At 43.9% G+C, this 25655-nt stretch overlaps 1 protein-coding gene across 2 annotated transcripts; it reads left to right on the top strand.

Annotated features, from left to right (window-relative positions):
• The first annotated feature begins 534 nt into the window (after window positions 1–534).
• LOC145337163 (THAP domain-containing protein 5-like) lies at window positions 535–25651 on the top strand. 2 transcript variants are annotated; one of them, XM_080181952.1, is made up of 4 exons: window positions 535–713; window positions 2969–3161; window positions 15194–16225; window positions 25393–25651. In XM_080181952.1, exons 1-4 carry the CDS (start codon window positions 631–633, stop codon window positions 25516–25518), a joined length of 1434 nt encoding a protein of 477 aa, XP_080038078.1. In that variant the 5' UTR covers window positions 535–630; the 3' UTR covers window positions 25519–25651. The 2 variants fall into 2 exon arrangements, with proteins under 2 accessions (XP_080038078.1, XP_080038079.1); XM_080181953.1 differs by having other exon boundaries at window positions 15194–16300; window positions 25393–25478.
• The last annotated feature ends 4 nt before the right edge of the window (window positions 25652–25655 follow it).

The raw sequence follows: 25655 nt of genomic DNA, 5'->3' as shown, positions 1-25655 counted from the left end.
CAATCCAAAAAATGTGTAGGTTAGGTGAATTGGCCGTGCTAAATTCTCCCTCAGTGAACCCAAACAGGCGCCGTAGTGTGGCCACCAGGGGATTTTTTCACAGTAACTTCATTGCAGTGTTAATATAAGCCTTACTCAGAAATAAGCTTTAAACATTGGATTTGTAACTTTAAGGATGGAATATTTTATGTAAAACAAAAGTCACAAAACATTGCGGTGAGTTAAGGATCACTGGGATTCCTCATCAGTGAATGGGATGGGGGATAAATAACAGTATCAAAGATGGCGAAGGTGTGCCATGTGTCGAGTGCCATGATTGATACTGGCGGAGGTCGGCTTGGGAAGTCACGTGTGGCTCCGGGCCCGCAGGCTGTGCGGGCGGGGGCTCGGGGCGCGCATGAGCAGTGGTCGGGGCTTCGGGCGCGCAGGCGGGGCTACGGGGGAAAAAAAACGGAGGTCCCAGGCGCGCAGGCGCAGCGGTCGGGGGCCTCTGGGCGCGCAGGCGCAGCGGTCGGGGGCCTCTGGGCGCGCAGGCGCAGCGGTCGGGGCCTCCGGGCGCTGGGAGTTTCCGTTGGTTGGAGGCCCGGAGGCGGAGGGCGGACAGGCCCGTCCCCACGCCCCAGGCCCGCAATGCCCAAGAACTGCACCGTGCCCCATTGCTGCCGCCATGCCGGACAGCTGGCCGCCGACAACCGCAGGATCAGCTTCTACAAGTGAGTGTTTGGATTTGTTTCACTGGACTGAGGCTATTGAGCCCTTCTACCTCCAGCCTAGCCCACCATTCAGCCCCTCTGGGATATCACACACAGGAGGGAGCTGGGAATAACCAGCAGCTCTGGCAGCACCTGTGGAGAGAGAAACAAACTCAGTGTTTTATAGAACTCCTGCAGTGCAGGAAAAGGCCATTCTGTCCATTGAGTCTGCACCAACCACAATCCCAGCCAGGTCTATCCCCTATGTATTTACCCTAGCTAATCCCCTGACACCAATTTAGCACAGCCAATGCATCTAACTCATGCATCTTTGGACCGTGGGAGGAAACTAGAGCACCCAGAGGAAACCCACGCAGCCATGGGGAGAACGTGCAAACTCCACACAGACAGATCCAAGCCGGGAATTGAACCCGGGTCTCCGGTGCTGTGAGGTAGCCGTGCTAACCCACTGTGCCACGTCACTTTGATTTCAGGTGGTTGGCCATTTTTACATCAAGGGCTCCCCAGATGCCCATTGCTGTTTGTGGGATCTTGCTGTGCCCAAATGGCTGCTGTGCTTCCTCTGGTGACTACATTTCAACAATGAAAAGTGCATCGTGGCCCTCTGAGACATGTTGAAGTTGTGAAAATGCACGTTAGAGAAATGTTGACTTTTTCCTCACAACAGGGCGGTGGCAACCTGCAAGCTGAACCTCTGCTCCAATTCCCTGGGCAAATTTCACAAGAATAATTCTAAGTGTCTAGCTAGTGGGAAAATGGGAGAGTTCCTGATCTGGCTTTTTTTTTGGGGGTGAGTATTCAGGCCCAATTTTATGCACTTGGTCATTGAAAACATGGTGTAGATGATTTCTAGCTGCTACAGGTAGTGGGTGGGGCTTAATTTGCAAGCCAGCTCTCAGAGGCAGCGACTGCACACGTGCAGATCTCTGCTGCATGTGCTCAATAGCAGCAGTGGGGGTCCGAAAGTCAGAGACCGAGCTGTTAAGCAGCCTCAACCAGCTACCTATCCACCCACCCCCCACTATAAAAGGAGCCCACGGCCAAACACAAGCCCTACAATGTATGGACATCTAGCTATCCCCAATTCCCTCTGCTACCCTGTCTATTAGGCCATTCTCCTCCCCCGATCCAGTCACAACTGCAGAGCAGCAGCGGGCCTCCCTCTCCCTCTTTCATCCCCTCCTCTCCATCCAGGATTCAAGTCAAGTAAACTTTCTGTCAACTGAAAGTTGACTTGAAAATCGATTCCTTGCTATTGACTCCCCAACCAAAATAAATAGTCCTTTTGTTCCTTCAGTAAACAAAACCATTACAACTTCTTTTATGTTCTTGCTTTCTCTGTACCTTGGTAGTCATGATGGTTGATGGGCTGCTGCATTAAGGAAGGTGATGGTCCAGTGGTATTATCGCTAGGTTAACTCAGCTAATGTTTTGGGGTCCCATGTGCGAATCCTGCCACGGCAGGTGGTGGAATTTGAATTCAATAAAAAATATCTGGAATTAAGAATCTAGTGATGATCGTGAAACCATTGTCGATTGTCGGAAAAGCTAATGCCCTTTGGGAAAGGAAATCTGTAGTCCTTACCTGGTCTGGCTTACTTGTGACTCCAGAGCCAGAGCAATGTTTTAAAGTTTGTTAGTGTCACAAGTAAGCTTACATTAACACTGTAATGAAGTTATTATGAAAATCCCCTAGTCGCCACATTCCAGCACCTGTTCAGGGAGAATTTAGTTGCCACATTCCAGCACCTGTTCAGGGAGAATTTCTCCTGAGGGAGAATTTAGCATAGCCGATCCACCTAACCAGCACATCTTTTGGACCGAGAGGGGAAACCAGAGCAAACCCATGGGGAAAATGTGCAGACTCCACACAGACTGTGACAGCCAGGAATTGAACCAGAGTCCCTGGCACTGTGAGGCAGCAGTGCTAACCACTGTGACACCGTGCTGCCCTACAATATGGTTGACTCTCAACTGCCCTCCAAGGACATCTAGGGATGAGCAATATATGCTGGCCAACCAGTGATGCCTGTGTCCCATCAATTATTAAAGTAAATTTGTAGCAAGGTAAATTGGTGCTGAATTGTGAAGCAATCTTAATTCCCTGGCTAAAGGCGAATTTAATGAGTGCTTTGGAAGGTGTGAGTGGTGAAATTGCTGAAAAAATGACTAAAGATTTTATGGGCGAACTTAACTACAGCATCAGGAGATGCTTTTTGAGAGTCTCACAGAAACAACTTTTTGTTTTGATTGAGGTTTCCGTCGAATGACAGAGAAAGACTGGCTCAATGGCTTTCCAATATGAAAAGGGAGAAATGGGTTCCATCTCAGTATCAATACATCTGCAGTGAGCACTTCACTCCTGACAGCTTTGAATGGAGGTGGGGAACACGATATTTGAAGGCAGATGCTGTACCAACAATTTTTTCTTTTCCGGAGCAGCCTACGGTATGTTTGCTGTCAAAAAGTTTTGGATGTGCCTCCATGTGTGGTTTTTCCCAGTCTCTGGAATATTGCTAGAAACCATCCTGATATTGCCCCACGAGGACTACACCAGGAAATGAGATTCCGGTGGCCTGAAGAGATGGCGATGAATGCAAAATCTATTCTGACCGGAATGGCTGAGTGATCCAAGCCCAAGAGACCTGGTCTAATAATCCAGATAATTAGAGTTAAAAACCTGCAGTAAAAATGCCAGAATTTGACATCTGTTTTGATTTAAAATTCCAGAAATTTAAAAAAAAACTGCCACCAATAAAATTGACTGTGAAGCTGTTGGATTGTCTTAAAAGTTCCAGTTGGTTCACTGATGTCCGTCCTGAGTCTAGCCCTCACCAATGTGTTTGGACAGCACAGTGGCACTTTGGGGTTCGCACTGCTGTCTCACAGTGCCAGGGACTTGGGTTCAATTCCAGCCTCGGGTCACTGTCTGTGTGGATTCTGTGCATTCTCCCCATTTCTCTGTGGATTTTCACCCCAGGTGCTCTGGTTGCCCTCCACACTCCAAAATTGTGCAGGTTAGGTGGATTAGCCATGGGAAATTGCCCCTTAGTGTCCCAAGATATATAGGATAAGGTGATTAGTGGGGTAAATATGTGGAGTTAAGGGGATAGGGCAGGGGAAAGGTCCTGGGTAAGATGCTCTGACAGAGAGTCAAAAACAGTCTCAATGGGCCAATGGCCTCCTTTTGCACAGTAGGGATTCTGTTCAATGAATGTAGTTGACTTTGAACTGCTCTCTGACTTAACATATCTTAGTTTTGGGGATGGGATTTAAAGTTTATTTATTAGTGTCACAAGTAGGCTTACATTGACGAGAGCAGTGAGTTGCTTTGCCAGTGATCCCCATCCTGTGAACAGATTTTAAAAAGGAAACATTTAGAGAACAATCATTAAATGAAGCAAACAATCTAAATAGTTTTGCAGAATTTATATATTAAACTGGAAAGCTCCCACTTTGGATATTTGTCTGTTTTGGGTGGGAGCTGTCATAGAGATTTACAGCATGGAAACAGGCCACTTGTCCACACCGTGCTTTTTTTTAACCGCTAAACAAGTCCCAATTGCCAGAGATTTGGTCCATATATCTGTATATCCATCCTACCCATGCAATTGTCTAAATGCTTTTTAAAAGACAAAATTGTACCTGCCTCTACTACTACCTCTGGCAGCTCATTCCAGACACTCACCACCCTCTGTGTGGAAAAAATTGCCCCTCTGGACCCTTTTGTATCTCTCCCCTCTCACTTTAAACTTATGCCCTCCAGTTTTAGACTCCCCTACTTTTCGGAAAAGATATTGACTATCTAGCTGATCTGTGCTCCTCATTACTTTATAGACCCCTATAAGGTCACCCCTCAGCCTCCTATGCTCCAGGAAAAAAAGTGTCCCAGTCTATTCAGCCTTTCCTTATTACTCAAACCATCAAGTCCCAGTAGCATCCTAATAAATCTTTCTAGTTTAATAATATGCTTTCTATAATAGGGTGACCAGAACTGTACACAGTATTTCAAGTGTGGCTTTACCAATGTCTTGTACAACTTCAACAAGACATCCCAACTCCTGTTTTCAATGTTCTGACCGATGAAACCAAGCATGCCGAATGCCTTCTTCACCACTCTGTCCACCTGTGACTCCACTTTCAAGGAGCTATGAACCTGTACACCTAGATCTCTTTGTTCTGTAACTCTCCCCATTACCCTACCATTAACTGAGTAAGTCCTGCCCTGGTTCGATTTATCAAAATGCATCACCTCACGTTTGTCTAAATTAAACTCCATTTGCCATTCGTCAACCCATTGGCCCAATTGATCAAGATCCCTTTGCAATCTGCGATAACCTTCTTCACTGTCCACTATGCCACCAATCTTGGTGTCATCTGCAAACTTACTAACCATACCTCCTAAATTGTCATCCAAATCATTAATATAAATGACAAATAACGGTGGACCCAGCACTGATCCCTGAGGCACACCGCTGGTCACAGGCCTCCAGTTTGAAAAACAACCCTCTACAACCACCCTCTGGCTTCTGTCATCAAAACAAAAATTTGTTTATTCATCACGAGTAAGGCTTACATAACACTACAATGATGTTGATCTGACATCAAGACAGTTTTTTATCCATTTAACTACCTCACTGCGGATCTCTTGAGATTTAACCTTATGCAACAACTTACCATGTGGTATCTTGTCAAAGGCTTTGCTGAAGTCCATGTAAACAATATCAAGAGTGGATGATTTTAGCCTTTTCATTAAATGATTTTTGTACTGGAAAATCAAATGCTTTTTGATAACAATGAAGCATCCAGGACTCCAAGTTGGGGAAAATGTGGTTTGGATGCAACGTGAATTTCCCTCTGTTTTGACCTAACATTAACCCAGTGTCAGGATACGCCCTCCGAGTGAATCCTGGTGTTTTTATTCATTCATGGGATGTGGGCATCGATTGCGAGGCAGGCATTTATTGTCCAACCCTAATTCCCTTGGTGTTGTTCATATTTCTTAAACTAGCCATCCTTTTGGCTTCTCCAAATTATTCATGACTAACCTTTATCCCAATTTATTGTGAATTAAGATGCCATGTGGAGCCAGGAAAAATAAATGGGTGGGCTAAATGAATGAGTTGCTGTTGAGTTCCATGCATGTTGTGTTCTATATGTGTGGATTAAGATTAACCAAACTCTTTTCATGTTAGGACCCTTAGAGCTGAGGGAGAGATGTTTTTCTTATTTTCTTTAAGGTGCATGTGAAAGCTGTGTGATCTAACGTTCTACACCAAGTTGGTTGAAACTAAGTCATGTTGAAGCTTTGTATTGACTGGAAAGGCTTCATCCTCATACACGTTCAGCTCTTCTCCCTGAGGTGCAGGACAAATGCCCAAAGGTTTGGAAATGATGCAGAGTAACCTAAGTCCCTACTGAAGACTGAGTTGGTAAGATTAGAAATAGTTGGAGACTCTTCAGTCTTGTAAAGGAGTACAGGAGAGGGAACTCTGTGTGATGCGAATTAGAGTTTCATGCTAAACCACTGCTGTAGTACACTATTAAAAGCATAAATATAAATGGTAAAAACTATCGATAACTTGGGCAAGATGATAGGAAGACAGTAATTAGTAACTCAAATTATCTTCTGAGTAGGAAAATAGAGACAAGAAAAGGGAACCATTCGAAATAGTAACGGAATCAGTGTTATGGGGATAAGGCGGGAAACTGAAGCTGAGGATTATCTCATCAGCCATGATTTCATTGAATGGTGGAGTAGACTCAATGGGCCGAATGGCCTACTTCCTCCTACTTGCTCCGATGTCTTATGGTCTACCATTGTGAAATGTGATGTTGGAACCTGGTTCAGATTAAGATAGATGGCTGAATGGTCTCCCTCATTCTTGATATTGTAACTCCCAATCAGCTGTGACTCTGGCTAGTCTGTGGTTGTAGGTTTAATTCCCAGTCTGGAGACCTGAGCACATGATCCATACTGACATTCCAGGGTAGTACTGAGGGAGAGCTACATTGTCAGAGATTCTGTCTACAGATGAGGTGTTGAACAGAGGCTCTGACTGTCCTTTCAGATGGATGTAAAAGATAGTGTGATATTGTTTTGAGGACAAGCAGGGGAGTTATTTGCAGTGTCCTGGCCAATATTTATGGCTGACCAAATTTGATAAAATGCAGCTTGCCGGCCACATTGTTGTGGAGGCACGTTTCTGAAATTACTACAGTGATTGCACACCAAACAGTACTTGATTGGCAGAAAAATGATCAGAAAAGTCTGGAGGTGTGAAAGGTGCTACTGAATTACAAATACTTATTTTCCTTAAAAGTTGCTTTATGGACTGTTGCACATAAAGATTTGGCTTAATTTCTTGCTTTAATCGCACATTCTGGTTAAATTTACGTCATCAGCCGCGAGGAACAAGTGTTTTCTTCTTTCATGTTCAATGCAGCCTATTTCTTCCATGCGTTTTATATCTGACTGACTGCATTCTGTCGCTTACACCAAGATGTCACTTTTCAATAGATAGGTCATCAGTTGACTCACATCTCTTTAAGGCAAAGTGACTAATCCAGTGCCAGTAGGCCTTTAGTTGAATGTCCATTAGTATTCCAAGACTGAAACTCTGGCCTGTGTTCACCTGCGACTGTTAAATCTACACCCTTGAGGCTCAGGTGGGAATTCCACAAATACTCAATCTTTCAGGAAATTTTAAAGAACTATTCTCACTTGACTAAGCACTGATGTGGAGAGGCTGGTGTTGGACTGGCACAGTAAGTAGTCTCACAACACCAGGTTAAAGTCCAACAGGTTTATTTGGTGCAGAAGCTTTTGAAGCGCTGCCCCTTCATCAGGTGAGTGCCAACCAAGTGTTAACTAAGCAACTGCTTGCCTAGTGTTACGTTTATTTTGTTAATTGTGGATTAATTGGAGTGTTTAATTATATTCGGTGGTGGGAGTACACTTACGTACTTAGAAAATGCTGGAATGACAAAGGGTCACCCTGACTCGAAATGTTGGCTCTATTCTCTCAGCATAGATGCTGTCAGACTCCGCTGAGCTTCTCCAACATTTTCTGTTTTTTGTTTGATTCCAGCATCTGCAGTATTTTGCTTTTATGCTCTCAAGTATTTGGGAGAAATTGAGACAATGATTTAGACTGAGGGTCTTTTAGTTTAGTTGGTAGATGGCTAAAGTGTGATGTGGAATAATGTCAACTGCAAGGGTTCAATCTTTGTTCTAGCTGAGGGAGTCCTTGGGGCTTTCCTCCTCATCTATCATGGCATGAACTATGATTAGCAACCCTGGGACAATGAGGACTCCAGAGAAAGAAAAAGTATGTTTCATATTTGCACAGTGTAATACCATCCTGTCAATAAACAAACTGAGATTGGCTTGGGGAAGTCAGTCAACATAAACGGAATGTACAATCTTACAGCAAAGTCTACAATTGAGATTGATGTGGAATACACTGCCTGCTGTGATAGTGGAGTCGGACACTTTAGGAACTTTCAAGCAGTTATTGGATAGGCACATGGAGCACACCAGAATGATAGGGAGTGGGATAGCTTGATCTTGGGTTCGGACATAGCTCAACACAACATCGAGGGCTGAAGGGCCTGTATTGTGTGTAGTGTTTTATGTTCTATTTAAAACAGAAAATACTGGATACAGTGATCAAGTTAGGCAGCATCTATGGAGAAAGTTAATATTTTTGATCTTTCATCAGGCAGGTTCTGATGAATGGCAAGTGAGCTGAAACATTAACTACATTTCTCTCTGAAGTTGCTGCCTGGTCTGCCCAGTCTTTCTAGTATTGTATCTCTTTGTTTCAGACATCCAGCACTTCTTGTACTTTGTTTCTGTAAGTCTAACTGTTCTGTTCCGCTCTACTATTCTAGCTCCAGCGGTTATTTAGCTGCCACTTTGTGCACTTGCTGAAAGTTGGGTACCTTTATCCTCCAGGTGATGGGATAAGGACTGACTGTGAGGGAAAAAGGAAGACTTGCATTTCTATAGCATCTTGCGTGACCAGAAGACTTCCCTGAGCACTTTATGACCAATGGAGTATTTTTGCAGTGCAATCACTGTTGCAATGTGGAGAACCCAGCAGGCAGTTTGCACACAGCAAGTTCCACAATCAGCAGTGTGATAGTGATCAGATCAGCTGTATTAGTGATGTTGATTGAAGGCTAAATGTTGATAGCTCCTCTCTTTAAGGGAAAAAAACTCCTTCAGTTTAGCTTGGTTCACTTGGGTCCTGGAACAGGATTTGAACTCACAACCTCTGACTCAGAGGCAGAAGCGACCTGCAGCTTACATTGACATCGGAAATGTGCTTTTGGATGTTGCTAGGTATTTTGTAAAGAACAGTCTAATTTGAGCGCTATCTCAAAACAGATTCCTGTTACTGTATTATTAAATTAACTTGATCTACCCTCAATCTGTGATATCTGGTCAAATCCCGAAGATGATTGCTCCATTCAAGATAAAGGGGGGGCGGTTTAGAACGGAGTTGAGGAGGAACTTCTTCACTCAAAGGGTGGTGAATCTCTGGCATTCTCTGCCCGTTGAAGTGGTGGAGGCTGCCTCGCTAAATATTTTTAAGACGCGGGTTGATGGGTTTTTGATGAGAGAGGGGATTAAGGGTTATGGGGAGAGGGCGGGAATGTGGAACTGAGCCACGACAGATCAGCCATGATCTTATTGAATGGCGGGGCAGGCTCGAAGGGCTAGTTGGCCTACTCCTGCTCCTATTTCTTATGTTCTTATGTTCTCATTTGGGGGAAATCCTTCTAGAAAACCAATTTTCTGGATCTATTCCTTGGTCAGAAACATAAGATTGACGCAGTGGTAATTTACACAAGTTCTAGTTAATGATTATTCCAAAACTGTTTAAGCAATGACCTGGCAGAAAAACAAAAACGAGGAAGTGTATTAGGTGCTGAATAGTTCTCATTCATTAGACAGATTGGGTGCAATAAAACCCATCGACCAAACAATAAGGGGCTATTTCTTCAAACATGACTGCCAAAAGATTAGGTCACAGAGCAGCAATTCTCATTGAACTCATGGATAGAGGAGGATTAATATGAATATTCAGAAGGTATTTGGTTAGGATTTATATAAGAAGTTACTGTCTGAAACGAAGTTGTATTGGAGGGAGTCTTTTGGAGTGCACAGTTGTATCTCTAGAGCTGTTTTAATATTGGATTGCATGTCAAAGCTCCCAATGTACAGGTCTCAACAGCCGTAAGCAACCTCAGTGAGAGGAAACCTTAGTAGGTTCGCTGATCAGTCTTTGGGAACATAGGAACAGGAGTTGATGAGATGTTAATCCCTAAAATCAGTTCCATATTCAGCAAGGTCATGACAGATCTCTACTTTCATTTCCATTTAGCCACATTTCTGCAAGTCCTTTGATACCCTTATGTTTGAAACTATATTTTCAAAAATATTCAAAAAGTTAATTGGGGGAGTCTGTGGGAAGGCAAAGGGACATCTGGTAAATGGGAGGCTTTCAAACGTGTGCTAACCATGGTTTAGGGTAAGCACATTCCTCTCGGAGTGAAGGGCAAGGCTGGTAGAAGTAGGGAACCCTGGATGACTCGGGATATTGAGGCACATGACATGCATAGACAAGGGATCAAGTGAATCCCTTGAAAGGTGTAGGAGTAGAGTTAAGAAAGAAATCAGAAGGGCGAAAAGGAGACCCACGAGATTGTTTTGGCAGATAAGGCTAAGGAGAATCCAAAGAGCTTCTACAAATATATAAAGACCAAAAGAGTAACTAGGGAGAGAGTAGGGCCTCTTAAGGATCAACAGATTATCTATGTGTGGATCCATAAGAGATGGGTGAGACCTGAAATGACTATTTCTCATCAGTATTTACTGTTGAGAAAAGCATGGACGTTAGGGAACTTAGGGAAATAAATAGTGATGCCTTGAGGAGTGTTAATATTACAGAGACGGAGGTGCTGGAAGTCTTAAAGCGCATCAAGGTAGATAAATCCCCAGGACCTGATGAAGTGTATGCCAGGACATTGTGGGAGGCTAGGGACGAAATTGAAGGTCCCCTAGCAGAGATATTTGAATGAACAATAGTCACAGGACAGGTGCCTGAAGATTGGAGAATGGCAAATGTTGTGCCTTTGTTTAAAAAGGACTGCGGGGAAAAACCTGGAACCTACGGGCCAGTGAGCCTCACATCTGTGGTGGATCAGTTGTTGGAAGGGATTTTGAGAGACAGGATTTACAGGCATTTAGAGACGCAAGGACTGAATTGCGTTTTTTGAAGGGATAACCAAGAAGTAGATGAGGGCAATACAATTGATGTTGTTTACATGGACTTTGACAAGGTACCACATGCTAGGTTGTTGCATAAGGTTAAATCTCACGAGATCCCGGGTGAGATAGCAAAATGGATACAAAATTGGCTTGATGACAGAAACCAGAGGGTGGTTGTAGAGGGTTGTTTTTCAAACTGGAGGCCTGTGACCAGCAGTGTGCCTCAAGGATCAGTGCTGGGTCCACTGTTATTTGTCATTTATATTAATGATTCAGATGAGAGTATAGAACATAAGAACTAGGAGCAGGAGTAGGCCAGCTGGCCCCTCAAGCCTGCTCTGCCATTCAATAAGATCATGGCTGATCTTTTTGTGGACTCAGCTCCACTTACCCACCCGCTCACCATAACCCTTAATTCCTTTACTGTTCAAAAATTTATCTATCCTTGCCTTAAAAACATTCAATGAGGTAGCCTCAACTGCTTCACTGGGCAGGGAATTCCACAGATTCACAACCCTTTGTGTGAAGAAGTTCCTCCTCAACTCAGTCCTAAATCTGCTTCCCCTTATTTTGAGGCTATGCCCCCTAGTTCTAGTTTTACCCGCCAGTGGAAACAACTTCCCTACTTCTATCTTATGTATTCCCTTCATAATCTTATGTGTTTCTATAAGATCTCCCCTCATTCTTCTGAATTCCAATGAGTATAGCCCTAGTCTATTCAGTCTCTCCTCATAAGCCAAACCTCTCAACTCTGGAATCAACCCAGTGAATCTCCTCTGCACCCCCTCCAGTGCCAGCGTATCCTTTCTCAAGTAAGGAGACCAAAACTGTACACAGTACTCCAGGTGTGGCCTCACCAGCACCTTATACAGCTGCAACATAATCTCACTTTTTAATCTCCATCCCTCTAGCAATGAAGGACAAAATTCCATTTGCTTTCTTAATTACCTGCTGCATCTGCAAACCAACTTCTTGAGATTCCTGCACAAGGACACCCAAGGCCCTCTGCACAGCAGCACGCTGCAATTTTTTACCATTTAAATAATAGTCCATTTTGCTGTTATTCCTACCAAAATAGATGACCTCACATTTACCAACATTGTACTCCATCTGCCAGATCCTCGCCCACTTAATTAGGTTATCTATATCCTTTCGCAGACTTTCAGAGTCCTCTGCACACTTTGCTCTTCCACCAATCTTAGTGTCATCTGCGAATTTTGACACACTAAACTTACAAGGCAGATGACACCAAGATTGGTGGCGTAGTGGACAGTGAAGAAGGTTATCTCCAATTGCTACAGGATCTTGATCAATTGGGCCAGTGTGCTGACAAATGGCACATGGAGTTCAATTTAGATAAATGCGAGGTGATGCAGTTTGGTAGATTGAACCAGGGCAGGACTTAGTTAATGGTAGGGCGTTAGTGTAGAGATCCAGGGGTGCAGGTTCACAGCTCCTTGAAAGTGGAGTTGCAAGTGACAGAGTGGTGAAGAAGGCATTCAGCATGCTTTGTTTCATTGGTCAGAACATTGAATACAGGAGTTTGGATGTCTTGTTGAAGTTGCATAAGACATTAGTAAGGCCACACTTGGAATACTGTGTACAATTCTGGTCACCCTATTATAGAAAGGATATTATTAAACTAGAAAGAGTGCAGAAAAGATTTACTAGGATGCTACTGCGACTTGATGGTTTGAGTTATATGGAGAGGCTGGATAGACTGGGACTTTTTCTCTGGCGCGTAGAAGGCTGAGGGGTGACCTTGTAGAGGTCTATAAAATAATGAGGGGCACAGATCAGCTAGATAGTCAATATATTTTCCCAAAGGTAGGGGAGTCTAAAACTAGAGGGCATAGGTTTAAGATGACAGGGGAGAGATACAAAAGAGTCCAGAGGGGCAATATTTTCACACACAGGGTGGTGAGCATGTGGAACAAGCTGCCAGAGGTAGTAGTAGAGACGGGTACAATTTTGTCTTTTAAAAAGCATTTAGACAGTTACATGGGTAAGATGGGTATAGAGGGATGTGGGCCAAATGCGGGCAATTGGGCTTAGCTTATGGGTTCAAAAAAAAAGCGGCCTGGATAGGTTGGGCCAAGTGGCCTGTTTCCATGCTGTAAACCTCTGAGTCTATGAAGAAGTCTTCTAAATTTCCAAATTATTGTTCCTTCCTTTGAAAATACTGCTACTCACCAGGTTAAAGTTATTGGCACCTTGCTTCAGTCGTAGTACTCTTACCCCTTGAATTCATAGTATCCTTTAGGATTTATATATGAATGGCACAATGGTTAGTAATGCTACCCCACAGCACCAAAAACCTGGATTTGTTTCTGGCTTTGGTTGACTGTCTATGTGGAGTTTACATGGGTTTCCTCCCACACGCCAAAGATGTGCAGGTTAGGTGGACATGTTAAACTGACCCTAGTTTTTGGTGGATTGGCAGGCTAAATATGTGGTGTAAATAAATGATGGTTTTTGTGTGCAGATTGGCTACCTACATAAGTGACTTCACCTCGTTGGCTGTGAGGTGCTTTTGGGACATTCTGAGGACATTAATTAATTTAAAATGGAATTAAAGTCTATTTGTCATCTTCCCCAGTTCACTAACCTTCATGTGGTGAGCCAAGATGGAGTACTGTGTACAGTTTTGGTGGCACTGGAGAGGATGCACAGGAGATTCTCTAGGTTGATTCTGGAGTTGAGAGGTTGGCTTATGAGGGAATACTGAGTAGACTAAAATAAAGAGGGTTGAGGCCATGAAAGGATTTGAAAACAAGGATGAACATTTTAAAATCAAGGTGTTCTTTGACTGGGAACCAGTGTAGGTCAGCAAGCACAGGAGGGATAAATGAACCACTGAGTTGATGCCAGAGTTGAGAGGGTTGGCTTATGAGGAGAGACGAATAGACTAGGGCTATACTCATTGGAATTCAGAAGAATGAGGGGAGATCTTATAGAAACGTATAAGATTATGAAGGGAATAGATACGATAGAAGCAGGTAAATTGTTTCCACTGGCGGGTGAAACTAGAACTAGCCTCAAAATAAGGGGAAGCAGATTTAGGACTGAGTTGAGGAGGAACTTCTTCACACAAAGGGTTGTGAATCTGTGGAATTCCCCACCCAGTGAAGCAGTTGAGGCTACCTCATTGAATGTTTTTAAGACAAGGATAGATAAATTTTTGAACAGTTAAAGGAATTAAGGGTTATGGTGAGCAGGTGGGTAAGTGGAGCTGAGTCCACAAAAAGATCAGCCATGATCTTATTGAATGGTGGAGCAGGCTCGAGGGGCCGAATGGCCTACTCCTGCTCCTAGTTCTGATGTTCTTATGATGAATGTTTGAGATTAGTACAAGGCACTGCCTGGTTCCAATCTCAGTAAGAAGTCTGACAACACCAGGTTTAAGTCCAGCTGATTTATTTGATAGTAAACTCACAAGCTTTCAAGGTTTCCCTTTTCGTCAGGTGAATGGAGAGAACTGGCCTCAGACAGACCATATAACAGCACAGACAGTTTACAGATTACTGATTAGAATGCAAATCTTTACACCAATCAGTAATCTGTAAACTTGTGAGTTTACTATCAAATAAATCAGTTGGACTTAAACCTGGTGTTGTCAGACTTCTTACTGTGTTTACTCCAGTTCAACGCCGGCATCTCCACATCATGGTTCCAATCTCACAGACAGTCACAAATAAGCCTTTCTAATTGATAATTCAAGCTGAAATACCAAAACCCAGTACTGCAAGATACCATGCAGTTGAAGAGAAGAAAAGGGATCAGAGTATCTTAGCCAGGAGCAGAAACTGTGGGTCGTTTCCTCATCCACCCCTCTACCTTGCACAGAGAATTTGAGCATTGCACTTGTTGCCCTGGCTGAGGTTAGTTAACTCAGGGCAGGTCAACAATCAAAGCTGCTATAGTGGTTCATATTTTATCAGGTATTACCTGTATTGACTAGGTCATAAGAGCAGCTTTTGCAACATATGATCTAAATGAGAACTTTTAAATATGTGATGCTCAACAAACTTGATTATTTTGAACGGTTTTGAGACCAACAGTGGACAATCAACAATATTATTTTTGGGACAATCTCTTAGAGTGCTGTGCATGTTTACTGTAGGGTTAGGGTAAAAACGTTTGTATCCAATGTATCCCATAAATTGAAATTTCTAACTTAAAAAAAATCTTTCTGTAGAAAAGGAAAGTTCTTGTTCGATCAAATGGGAATAAACGACAAAGGAAGAGTTTGGAAGTGCAAAGCAATGAAGAAGAAACAATGCCACAAATACAGACTGCCCCAGTTCTGTCACCTACACTGAGTGAACCAAATCGACTTGCAGTGTTAGTCATGGCAACAGAACCAACAAAATCTGCTTCAGTGAATGAATTGGATCAGGTAGCACCATCTTCTGTTAGTGCCTGTGTTGAATCAATGTCTGAAGCAATTCTACCATCTGCTGAATCTTTACCCAGCTCGGCAGTCAATTCTTTTGGGTTGCCACACATGGACAGTGGAAAATCCCTTGAATCAGTATTAACGGAGCCATCAGTGTTACCATTTGAAAATGTTGCAGCTATTGAAACTGTTCCACTTACACCAACATTGGCATCAGTTGAAAGTTTACAGCTTGTGCCCGCTCAGATGTACGAGGAATCAGAACCAACCCTAACATCAGTAGAAATTGTATTACCGGCAGCTTTTGAAACGCTGACATCTTTGCAGCCAGACCCTCCAACGCCAGTCCCGGATACTCCAGCGACATCCATTTTTGAGGATGTGACTGTTGCAAATGTGGTATCAACTTATCAAACGTTACCACTCAACAATATGTCTTCTCTGACAACAGCAGACGAACCTTTGAAAAGAGGGTCTGGCTTTGAAACACTACTGACGTTACCCTCTGCTCTCCTTGTACCAATCATGTCAACTCTACCATTCATGCAAAGCCATGTGGCCATGCCCCCTGTGCCAGTTATTGCAGCTGTTGAAACAGTTACGCCCACACTAGCTGACCAACCAGAAGTACAAGGTGAACATTCATACTACAAAAGTGACCTTACCGTCGAACAACTGGAAGGGATTATTACTAACCTGCAGAAAAAGGTGAAAGTTATACAGCAGCGTGAGAGGAGGAACTCAGCTCGCCTGAAAGCTATGGAAAACCTTGTGGACCAACTGAAAAAGGAAAATGTTCTTTCCGAGGAGAAATTGAAAATAATGGAGATGGTAGGTAATGGAGCGAATCTGGGATTTGTTATCTGAGAAGCCGAGATGAATGCCTGTAGTGCAGAAATTGCCAAGGTTGGTAAAGTAAGTAAGAACTTAAATAAGCCAGTAGTTGCAATAAGGTGCAAAAGATGGTTATCCCTAGTTATTCTGGCCAGCCTTCCACCTTATACCCTATATACACTTCTGCTCAACCAAATCTGTGCTCTCATATCATAACTTGCACCAATTCCCCTTTGCCTGTTACATAGAATCATAGGACCCTACAGTGCAGAAAGAGGCCCTTCAGCCCATCGAGTCTGCACTGACCACAATCCCACCCAGGCCCTATCCCCATGTCTCTACACATTTACCTGCTAATCCCTCTAACCCACACATCCCAGGACACTAAGGGGCAATTTTAGCATGGCCAATCAACCTAACCCGCACATCTTTGGACTATGGGAGGAAACAGAGGAAACCCACGCAGACACAAGGAGAATGTGCAAACTCCACACAGACAGTGACCCGAGCCAGAATCGAACCTCTGAACTCACTGACTTACATTGGTTCCCAGAGCAGCAATGTCTCAAATTTAAAATTCATGAGTTCAAATCCCTCCTTGGCCCACTTTCAGTACCCTTTGTCAGTGCTAAACCCTCGTAGATCTTTGCATTCCTACAATTCTGGCCTTTAGAGCATCCGTATTTTCCATTGTTGCGTCATTGGAGGCAAGGAGTTCAAGTTGTAAAGTTTTAATGTTAAAGTTTAACGGTTTTAAAGTTATTTTAGTGTCACAAGTAGTCTTACATTAACACCGCGATGAAGTTGCTGTGAAAATCCCCTAGTCACCTGTTTGGGTACACTGAAGGAGAATTTAGCACGGCAATGCACCTAACCAGCATGTCTTTCAGACTGTGGGAGGACACCAAAGCACCCAGAGAAAACCCACACAGACACAGGGAGAATGTACAAACTCCACAGACAGTGACCCAAGCCGAGGATGGAACCCGGGTTCCTGGCGCTGTGAGGCAGTAGTGCTAACCACTGCACCACCATGCCACCCACGGCAGCTTCCCAGCTGCTAGGTTCTGGAATCCAGTCCTTTAATTTCTACTCAATGTCTCCTCCTTTAAGACACTCTTTGAATCTTTTGGTCCCCTGTTCTAATATCTCTTTGAATGGCTTGCACTCATGCTTCGTTTGGCAGTGCTCCTGTGAAGCTTCTTGAAGATGTTTACTCTGTTACATAAAATCTGGTGTTATGTAATGAGGCGGGTAGAATTAGGGACCTTGTGGTGAAGGATCCTCTTGAGAAGAGTGATCATTGTATGGTGGAGTTTCTGATGCAGATGGAGGAGGAGAAAGTGGGTTCCTGGACATGTGTCCTTTGTTTGAACAGAGGGGAGTACGATAGGATGAGAGAGGAATTGGCGAATGTTGATTGGGGGAGCGCGTTGGAAGGTAGGTCTGCTGAGGAACAGTGGAGGATCTTTAAGGAGATCTTTCTTGGTGCTCAGCAGAAATTTATTCCAATGGTTAAAAAGGATCGTAGGAGGAGAGATAATCAGCCGTGGATAACGAAGGAGGTAAAGGAAAGTGTTAAATTAAAAGCGGATGCGTTTAGAGTAGCTAAGTGTAGTGGGTGAGAAGAGGATTGGGAGAGGTTTAAATATCAACAAAGAATGACAAAGAAGTTGATAAAGAAGGGTAGGATAAACTATGAAGCTGGGCTAGCACTTAATATAAAAAAGGATAGTAAGAGTTTTTATAAATATATAAAAAGGAAGAGGCTGAGTAGGGTGAATGTTGGACCCTTAGAGGATGAAGGGGGGTGGACTTAGTGGTAGAGGATGGGGAAATGGCTGAGGCCTTGAATAACTTTTTTGTTTCTGTCTTCATGGAGGAGGACGTGAATAATTTGCCGGGTGTTAGTGATGGAAAGATGGTAGGAGTAGAAGGCCTGAATGACATTATTGTTACTAGAGAGGCAGTGCTCGAAAGACTGGAGGGAACTGATTGTGGACAAGTCCCCAGGACCGGATGGAATGCATCCAAGGGTTCTGAAAGAAATGGCATAGGTGATAGTGGACGCCTTGGTGATTATTTTCCAAACTTCGCTGGATTCCAGGGAAGTGCCAGAAGATTGGAAAACGGCTAATGTTACGCCGTTGTTTAAGAAGGGTGGCAGGCAAAAGGCAGGGAATTATAGGCCGGTTAGTTTAACGTCTGTTGTAGGTAAAATGTTAGAATCCGTGATCAAGGAGAAAATAGCGAGGCATCTTGAGGAGAATTGTTTGATAGAGCAGACGCAGCACGGTTTCGTTAAGGGGAAGTCGTGTCTGACGAATTTATTGGAGTTCTATGAGGATGTGTCTAGGGCGGTGGATAGAGGAGAGCTGGTGGGTGTGGTGTTTCTTGATTTTCAGAAGGCGTTTGATAAGGTGCCGCACAAGAGGTTATTGCAGAAGGTCGGGGGCATGGAGTTGGGGGTAGGGTGTTAGCGTGGATAGGGGATTGGCTGTCAAATAGGAGGCAGTGAGTGGGGGTCAATGGGTGCTACTATTCGGATTGGCGGTTGGTGACTAGTGGAGTGCCCCAGGGGTCGGTGCTGGGGCCTCAGCTATTTACCATTTATATAGGTGATCTGGAGGAGGGAACTGAGTGTATGGTGTTGAAATTTGCTGATGACACCAAGATTGGTGGAAAGGCAAATTGTGTGGAGGGTGTGGAAAGTCTGCAGAAGGATCTAGATAGGCTGGGCGAATGGGCCAGAAACTGGCAAATGGAATTTAATGTTGGCAAGTGTGAAGTTGTCCACTTTGGTAGGAATAATAGTAGGAAAGACTATTACTTACATGGTGAAAAACTGCAGCATGCGACGGTGCAGAGGGACCTCGGGGTTCTTGTGCATGAGTCGCAAAAACCCAGCCAGCAGGTGGTCAGGAAGGCGAATGGGATGCTGGCCTTCATAGCGAGGGGGATTGAATATAAAAGTAGGGAGGTCTTGCTGCTGCTGCAACTGCACAGGGCACTGGTGAGGCCGCAGCTGGAGTACTATGTGCAGTTTTGGTCGCCGCACTTACGCAAGGATATTTTGGCCTTGGAGGGAGTGCAGAGGAGGTTCACTAGGCTGATACCTGAGTTGAGGGGGTTGAGCTGTGAGGAGAGGCTGAATAAACTAGGCTTGTACTCGTTAGAGTTTAGAAGAATGAGGGGAGATCTCATTAAGACATATAAGATGATGAATGGGATGGATAGGATAGAGGTGGAGAGGCTCTTCCCGCTCAGAAAGGACAGTAGGACTAGAGGGCACAGCCTCAAGATAAAGGGGGGGGCGGTTTAGAACAGAGTTGAGGAGGAACTTCTTCACTTAAAGGGTGGTGAATCTCTGGAATTCTCTGCCTGTTGAAGTGGTGGAGGCTGCCTCGCTAAATATATTTAAGACGCGGGTTGATAGGTTTTTGATAGGCAGGGGGATTAAGGGTTATGGGGAGAGGGCGGGAAGATGGAACTGAGACACGACAGATCAGCCATGATCTTATTGAATGGCGGGGCAGGCTCGAAGGGCTAGTTGGCCTACTCCTGCTCCTATTTCTTATGTTCTTAAAATGTAAAATAAACAGGAAATGCAGGAAACACTCAGCAGATCATACAGTATCTGTGAAGAGAGAAAGAGTTGGTATATTAACTTGATGGCTGATAATAGAAATGTAATTTCTTTTATTTGATTAGAAAAATAGGACAATCAAAAAGGACCTGGAGAATCCCTGACGTTTTGGTACTGGCATTACATTAATGTGGATGCCTTGAGCTGCTTCCTTCGGTTTCACAAAATGCTGGAAAATCTCAGCAGGTCTGACACATCTGGAGGGAGAGAACAGAGCCAACGTTTTGGTCATCCAGATTTGAAACTTTGGCTCTGTTCTCTTTCCACAGATGCTGTCAGACCTGCTGAGATTTAACAGCATTTTCTGTTTTTGTTTCAGCTTCCAGCATCCATAGTATTTGCTTGTATCCCTTTATTTTGGTCTGATTTCCTTATCCCAGTTGTAGACTCAGTCATTGAGTTTACAGCATGGAAACAGGCTCTTCGGCCCAACTTGTCCATGCTGCCTTTTTTTAAAAAACCCCTAAGCTGATCCCAATTGCCCACATTATCCCTCTGTACTCATTGTACACATGTAACTATTCTAAATGCTTTTTAAAAGACAAAATCTTGTGCATAGCAAAAACTGTACCTGAAGCAATATTTGTAATATTCCACTTACATATAATTATGATACATTTTTAGACCACATCTAAATATTATTCTCCTTTAGATTTTTGCTGAAATCAGTATCCTCTGTCTTTTTGCCACCTCACCAAGCTGTGATCACTTTTTTAGGTTTTGAATGTTAACAGCCTGTCATCAGCTCTCAGCTATTCCTGATCCTGTTCTTGCTTAATGTCTGCAAACCTGTCCTTTTCAATTGAACCTGTGACTGTTCTAGAAGCACTGACCATTAGTTAAGGTTTATACTGTCTATTTCCTGTGGGATCTTGAAGACTTGATATGGAGTTGCCGGCGTTGGACTGGGGCGGGCACAGTAAGTAGTCTCACAACATCAGATTAAAGTCCGTCAGGTTTATTTGGTAGCTATCAGAAAGGGAAGGGGCACTTGATGAAGGAGCAACGCTCTGAAAGCCTGTGCTACCAAATAAACTTGTTGGACTTTATCCTGGTGTTGTGAGATTACTTACTGGATCTTGAAGACTTTAATTGGATTAAATAATATTACCTTTTCCATTTCAAATCCCTGGTATTAGTGCTGTATTCTATCATATTCACCTTGTCTACTGCATAGTATGCTGAGACCTTTAATCTAGCTACTGGTATCCTCGACATTTCTTCCTGTGAAGTAAATGCTATTTGATTTTAATTGCCACTGTTAAGCATCTAGTCCCAATCTCATGACTTTGCATTTTCCACAGTAAATGACATTAGCCACTCGTTAGTCTCTCAATCTGTCAAAGTCAGTCTGTATTTGATCAGCCTATTCCCTGCTTACAGTTGCTACCAGTTTTCTGACTACACCTCCAAGTAATTTATGTATATTGTAAACAGCAGAGTCACAGACCGAATGTGTGTTCTCTTCTTGCCAGGATCCGTATGTTTTTTTTAACTTTGTTAATCACAAGTAGGCTTACATTAACATTGCAATGAAGCTACTGTGAAAACCCCCTAGTCGCCACACTCTGATGCCTGTTTGGGTACACCGAGGGAGAATTTAGCGCGGTCAATGCACCTAACTAGCATGTCTTTCGGACTGTGGAAAGACTTTTAAACAGACAAAGAAGACATGCATATCTCATGGCTTTTCAAAAGTTCATGGTCTTTTCCAAATAAGCTGTGTTCATCCTGTATTGTGTGTTAACATCCTGTCTCGCTTTGAAGGAGAAAGTCATGGTGTTTTAATGGGAGATTGGTAATGGCCATTCACTTCCAGCTGCCACAGATTGGATTTATCCAGGATGTTTTTTATTCATTCGTGGGAGATTGGAGTTGCTGGCTGGCCAGCATTTATTGCCCATCCCTAGTTGCCCTTAAGAAGGTGGTGGTGGTGAGCTGCCTTCTTGAACCCACTGCAGTCCATGTTCTGTGCTGTTAGGGGATTCCAGGATTTTGACCTGGCGACTGCAAAAGAATGGCGATATATTTCCAAGTCAGGACGATCAGTGGCTTGGAGGGGAACTTGCAGGTGGTGTTCCCATTTATCTGTTGCCCTTGTCCTTCTAGATAGAAATGGTTGTGAGTTTGGAAGGTGCTGTTTAAGGATCTTTGGTGAATTACTGCAGTGCATCTTGTAGATAGTACACACTGCTGCTACTCAGCGTGGAAGGAATGGATGTTTGTGGATGTGATGCCAATCAAGCAGGCTGCTTTGTCCTGGGTGGTGTTGATCTTATTGAGTGTTGTTGGAGCTGCACCCATCCAGACAAGTGGGGAGTATTCCATCACAGTTTGGCTTGTAGATAGTGGACAGGCTTGTTTGGGGAGTCAGGAGGTGAGTTACTCACCGCAGTATTCTTAGCTTCTGACCTCCTCTTGTAGCCACTGTGTTTATGTGGTGAGTCCAGTTCAGTTTCTGGTCAATAGTAACCCCAAGAAAGTTGACAGTAAGGGATTCAGTGATGGTTACACCATTGAGTGTCAGGGGGGAGGTGTGGTTAGTCTCTTATTGGTAATTGCCTGGCATTTGTGTGACGCAAATGTTACTTGCCACTTGTCAGCCCAAGCCTAGATATTGTCCAGACCTTGTTGCATTTGAACATGAACTGTTTCAGTATCTGAGGAGTCACGAATGGTGCTAAACATTATGCAATCGTCAGCGAACATCCCCACTTCTGACCTTATGAAGGGAATTGATGAAGCAACTGAAGGATGCCTAGGGACATTACCCTGAGGGACTCCTGCAGAGATGTTCTGGAGCTGAGATGGCTGACCCTCCACAAACATCTTCCTATGTACCAGATGTGACTCCAACCAGTGAACTGTTTTTCCTGGGTACCCATTGATTCCAGTTTTGCTCGGGCTCCTTGATGCACACTCGGTTGAATGTGGCTTTGATGTCAAGGGCTGTCACTCTCACCTCAGCTCTGGAACTCAGCTCTTTTGTCCATGTTTGAACCATGAGATCAGGAGCTGAATGACCCTGGTGAAACCCAAACTGGGCGTCATGAGCAGTTATTGCTGAGCAGGTGCTGTTGGTGGCACTGTTGATGAACTCTCCCATCACTTTACTGATGATCGAGAGTAGGCTGATCGGGCGGTAATTGGCTGGTTTGGATTTGTCCTGCTTTGCGTACACAGGACAAACCTAGGCAATTTTCCACATTGTTGGGTAGATGCCAGTGTTGTAACTGTACTGGAAGAGCTTGGCTAGGGGAGTGGCAAGTTCTGGAGCACAAGTCTTCAATATAATTGCTGGAATGTTATCAGGGCCTTTGCAGCATCCAGTGCCTCCAACCATTTCTTAATATTCCGTGGAGTGAATAGAATTGGCTGGAGACTGGCATCTGCAATGCTGGGGACCACTGGAGGAGGCTGAGATGGATCATCCACTGGACACTTCTGGCTGAAGGTTGCTGCAAATACTTCAACCTTTTCTTTTGTATTAATGTGCTGGGCTCCGCCCTCACTGAGGATGGGAATATTTGCAGAGCCTCTTCCTCCAGTGAGTTGTTTAATTGCCCACCACCATTCTTGACTGCAGAGCTTAGATCTGATCTGTTGGTGGCGGGATCACGTAGCTCTGTCTATCACTTGTTGTTTTTGCTGTTTGGCATGCAAGTTGTCTTGTGTTATAGCGTCACCAGGTTGCTCCTGGCCTGCCCTCTGCAGACCCCATTGAACCACAGTTGATTCCCTGGATTGATGGGAATGGTTGAGTTGGGATAAGCCGGGCCACGAGGTTACAGACTGTGTCGGAGTACAGTTCCGCCGCTGTTGTCCCACAGTGCTTCATGGATGCCCAGTCTTGAGTTGCTTGATCGTTTTGAAGTCTGTCCCATTTAGCGATAGGGCCACACAACATGATGGAGGTTATTCTCAATGTGAAGACGGGACTTCATCTCCACAAGGATGGTCACTGTTGATGATACTGTTGTGGATAGATGCATCTGCAACTGGCAGATTGGTAAGGGTGAGCTCAAGTATGTTTTCTCCTTTGGTTCCTTCACCACCTGCTACAAACAGGCTAGTTGTTATATCCTTTTAGACATGCCCAGCTCGATCAGTAGGTGCTGCTGCGGAGCCAGTCTTAGTGATGGACATTGAAATCCCCCAGGCAGAGTACGTTTTGCACCCTTTGTTGTTCAACATGGCAGAATACTGATTCTTCAGCTGGTATGTGGCAAGCAGTAAGAGGTTTCCTTGTCCATGCTTAACCTGAAACCATGAGACTTCATGTTGAGGACTCCCAGGGCAACTCCCTCCTAACTGTATACAATTGTGCTGCTATCTCTGCTGGGTCTGTCCTGCTGGTGGGACAGCACATATCCAGGATGGTAATGATGGTATTTTCTGTAAGGTATGGTTCCGTGAGAATGACTGTATCAGGTTATTGCTTGACTAGTCGGTAAGACAGCGCTCCCAATTTTGGCACAGCGCCCAGATGTTAGGAGGATTTTGCAGGGTTTCTTTTGCCATTGTCTTTTTCAATGCCTACTCAGATGCCAGGTTGTCTATTTGCTTTCATTTCTTTGTTGAGACTTTGTCGTGATAGAACTGAGTGACTTGCTAGGTCATTTCAGAGCACAGTTGAGAGTCAACTATGTTGCTGTGGCTCTGGAGTCACATGAAGGTAAGGATGGCAGATTTCCTTCCCTAAAGGGCATTAAATGAACCAGATGGGTTTTTCCAACAATCGACAATGGTTTCATGGCCATCAGTATGGAACATGTAGAGGCAGCCTGGTAACCCCATTATCTAATGTGTTGGCCCTTCTGTATTCCCTGGACGGCTGCTGATGTCCATATTTGTTATTTGACTGAAATTTCCTACTGTCTGTCAGCCCAAATGCCAAAAGCCATTTCTTCAACTCAGTTACTACTGTGGACTTGCACGGAAGGTGTGAACATCCATGTCAGGGATTAAAATTGAAACTGCAACTTTTTTTCCGGAGGTGTTATGTCCCCTTGTAATCTCCCATGATAACTGATGAGAAGGCTATTAGGAGTGACTCCTAACCTACTGTAATGTCACATTTAATTGTGCTACTCATCTTGGAAGTGTTCCATTTCCTGCTTCTCCCTGGTTTAAGTTATGACTTGCACACAATAGTCCGTGTCATTGCGTGTGTGTGTACACAAACCTATTATTATCTTTAAAGATGTGTTGCCATTGTTAGCCAGTGGAACTATTATACACATGAGGAACAGAATCTACTTGTTTGTGCACCATACAAGTCTGCTTCATGGAGAGTGAATCTTTTGGAGCCCCTTGTTACAATTCTCAACTTAAACAGACTATACCTGAGTCTTGAAGGGTTGGGGGAGGAACTCCCCAAAGTTACTCTTTAGCTCTAAAAAGAGAATCAGCTTTATAGGCATAACTTCACAGATCGAGAGTATCTATATGTTTGCACGATCAGAATAGTTGAAGGGTTGTGTCGTGTGTTTAACTAATTCTTTGTTGCAATTTTCAGACCTGCTCGCAGACACATGCTCAGGTGACGAATCCCTCCAGTACTGTCACGGTTGTTTGTGAAGACAATAACACTATAATTTATGCACTTCAACAGTCACCAAAAGAAGATGGTGATACTCTTTGAGGAAGATGTTCAACTTCAAGGAGGGCAACTGGACTACACTTTCTAATCCCGGCACCTCTAGTTGTTTGTTTCTGGAAAAACTTTGTAATTTTTCTTTTAAATGAAAAGATTAAATTATATTTTATTTCTACCATTGG

The sequence above is a fragment of the Carcharhinus amblyrhynchos genome, unplaced genomic scaffold (assembly GCF_965287045.1).
Source record: "Carcharhinus amblyrhynchos unplaced genomic scaffold, sCarAmb.v2.hapA scaffold_44, whole genome shotgun sequence".
Classification (NCBI taxonomy): Eukaryota; Metazoa; Chordata; class Chondrichthyes; order Carcharhiniformes; family Carcharhinidae; genus Carcharhinus; species Carcharhinus amblyrhynchos.
This window is presented reverse-complemented; position numbering and strand designations above follow the sequence as displayed.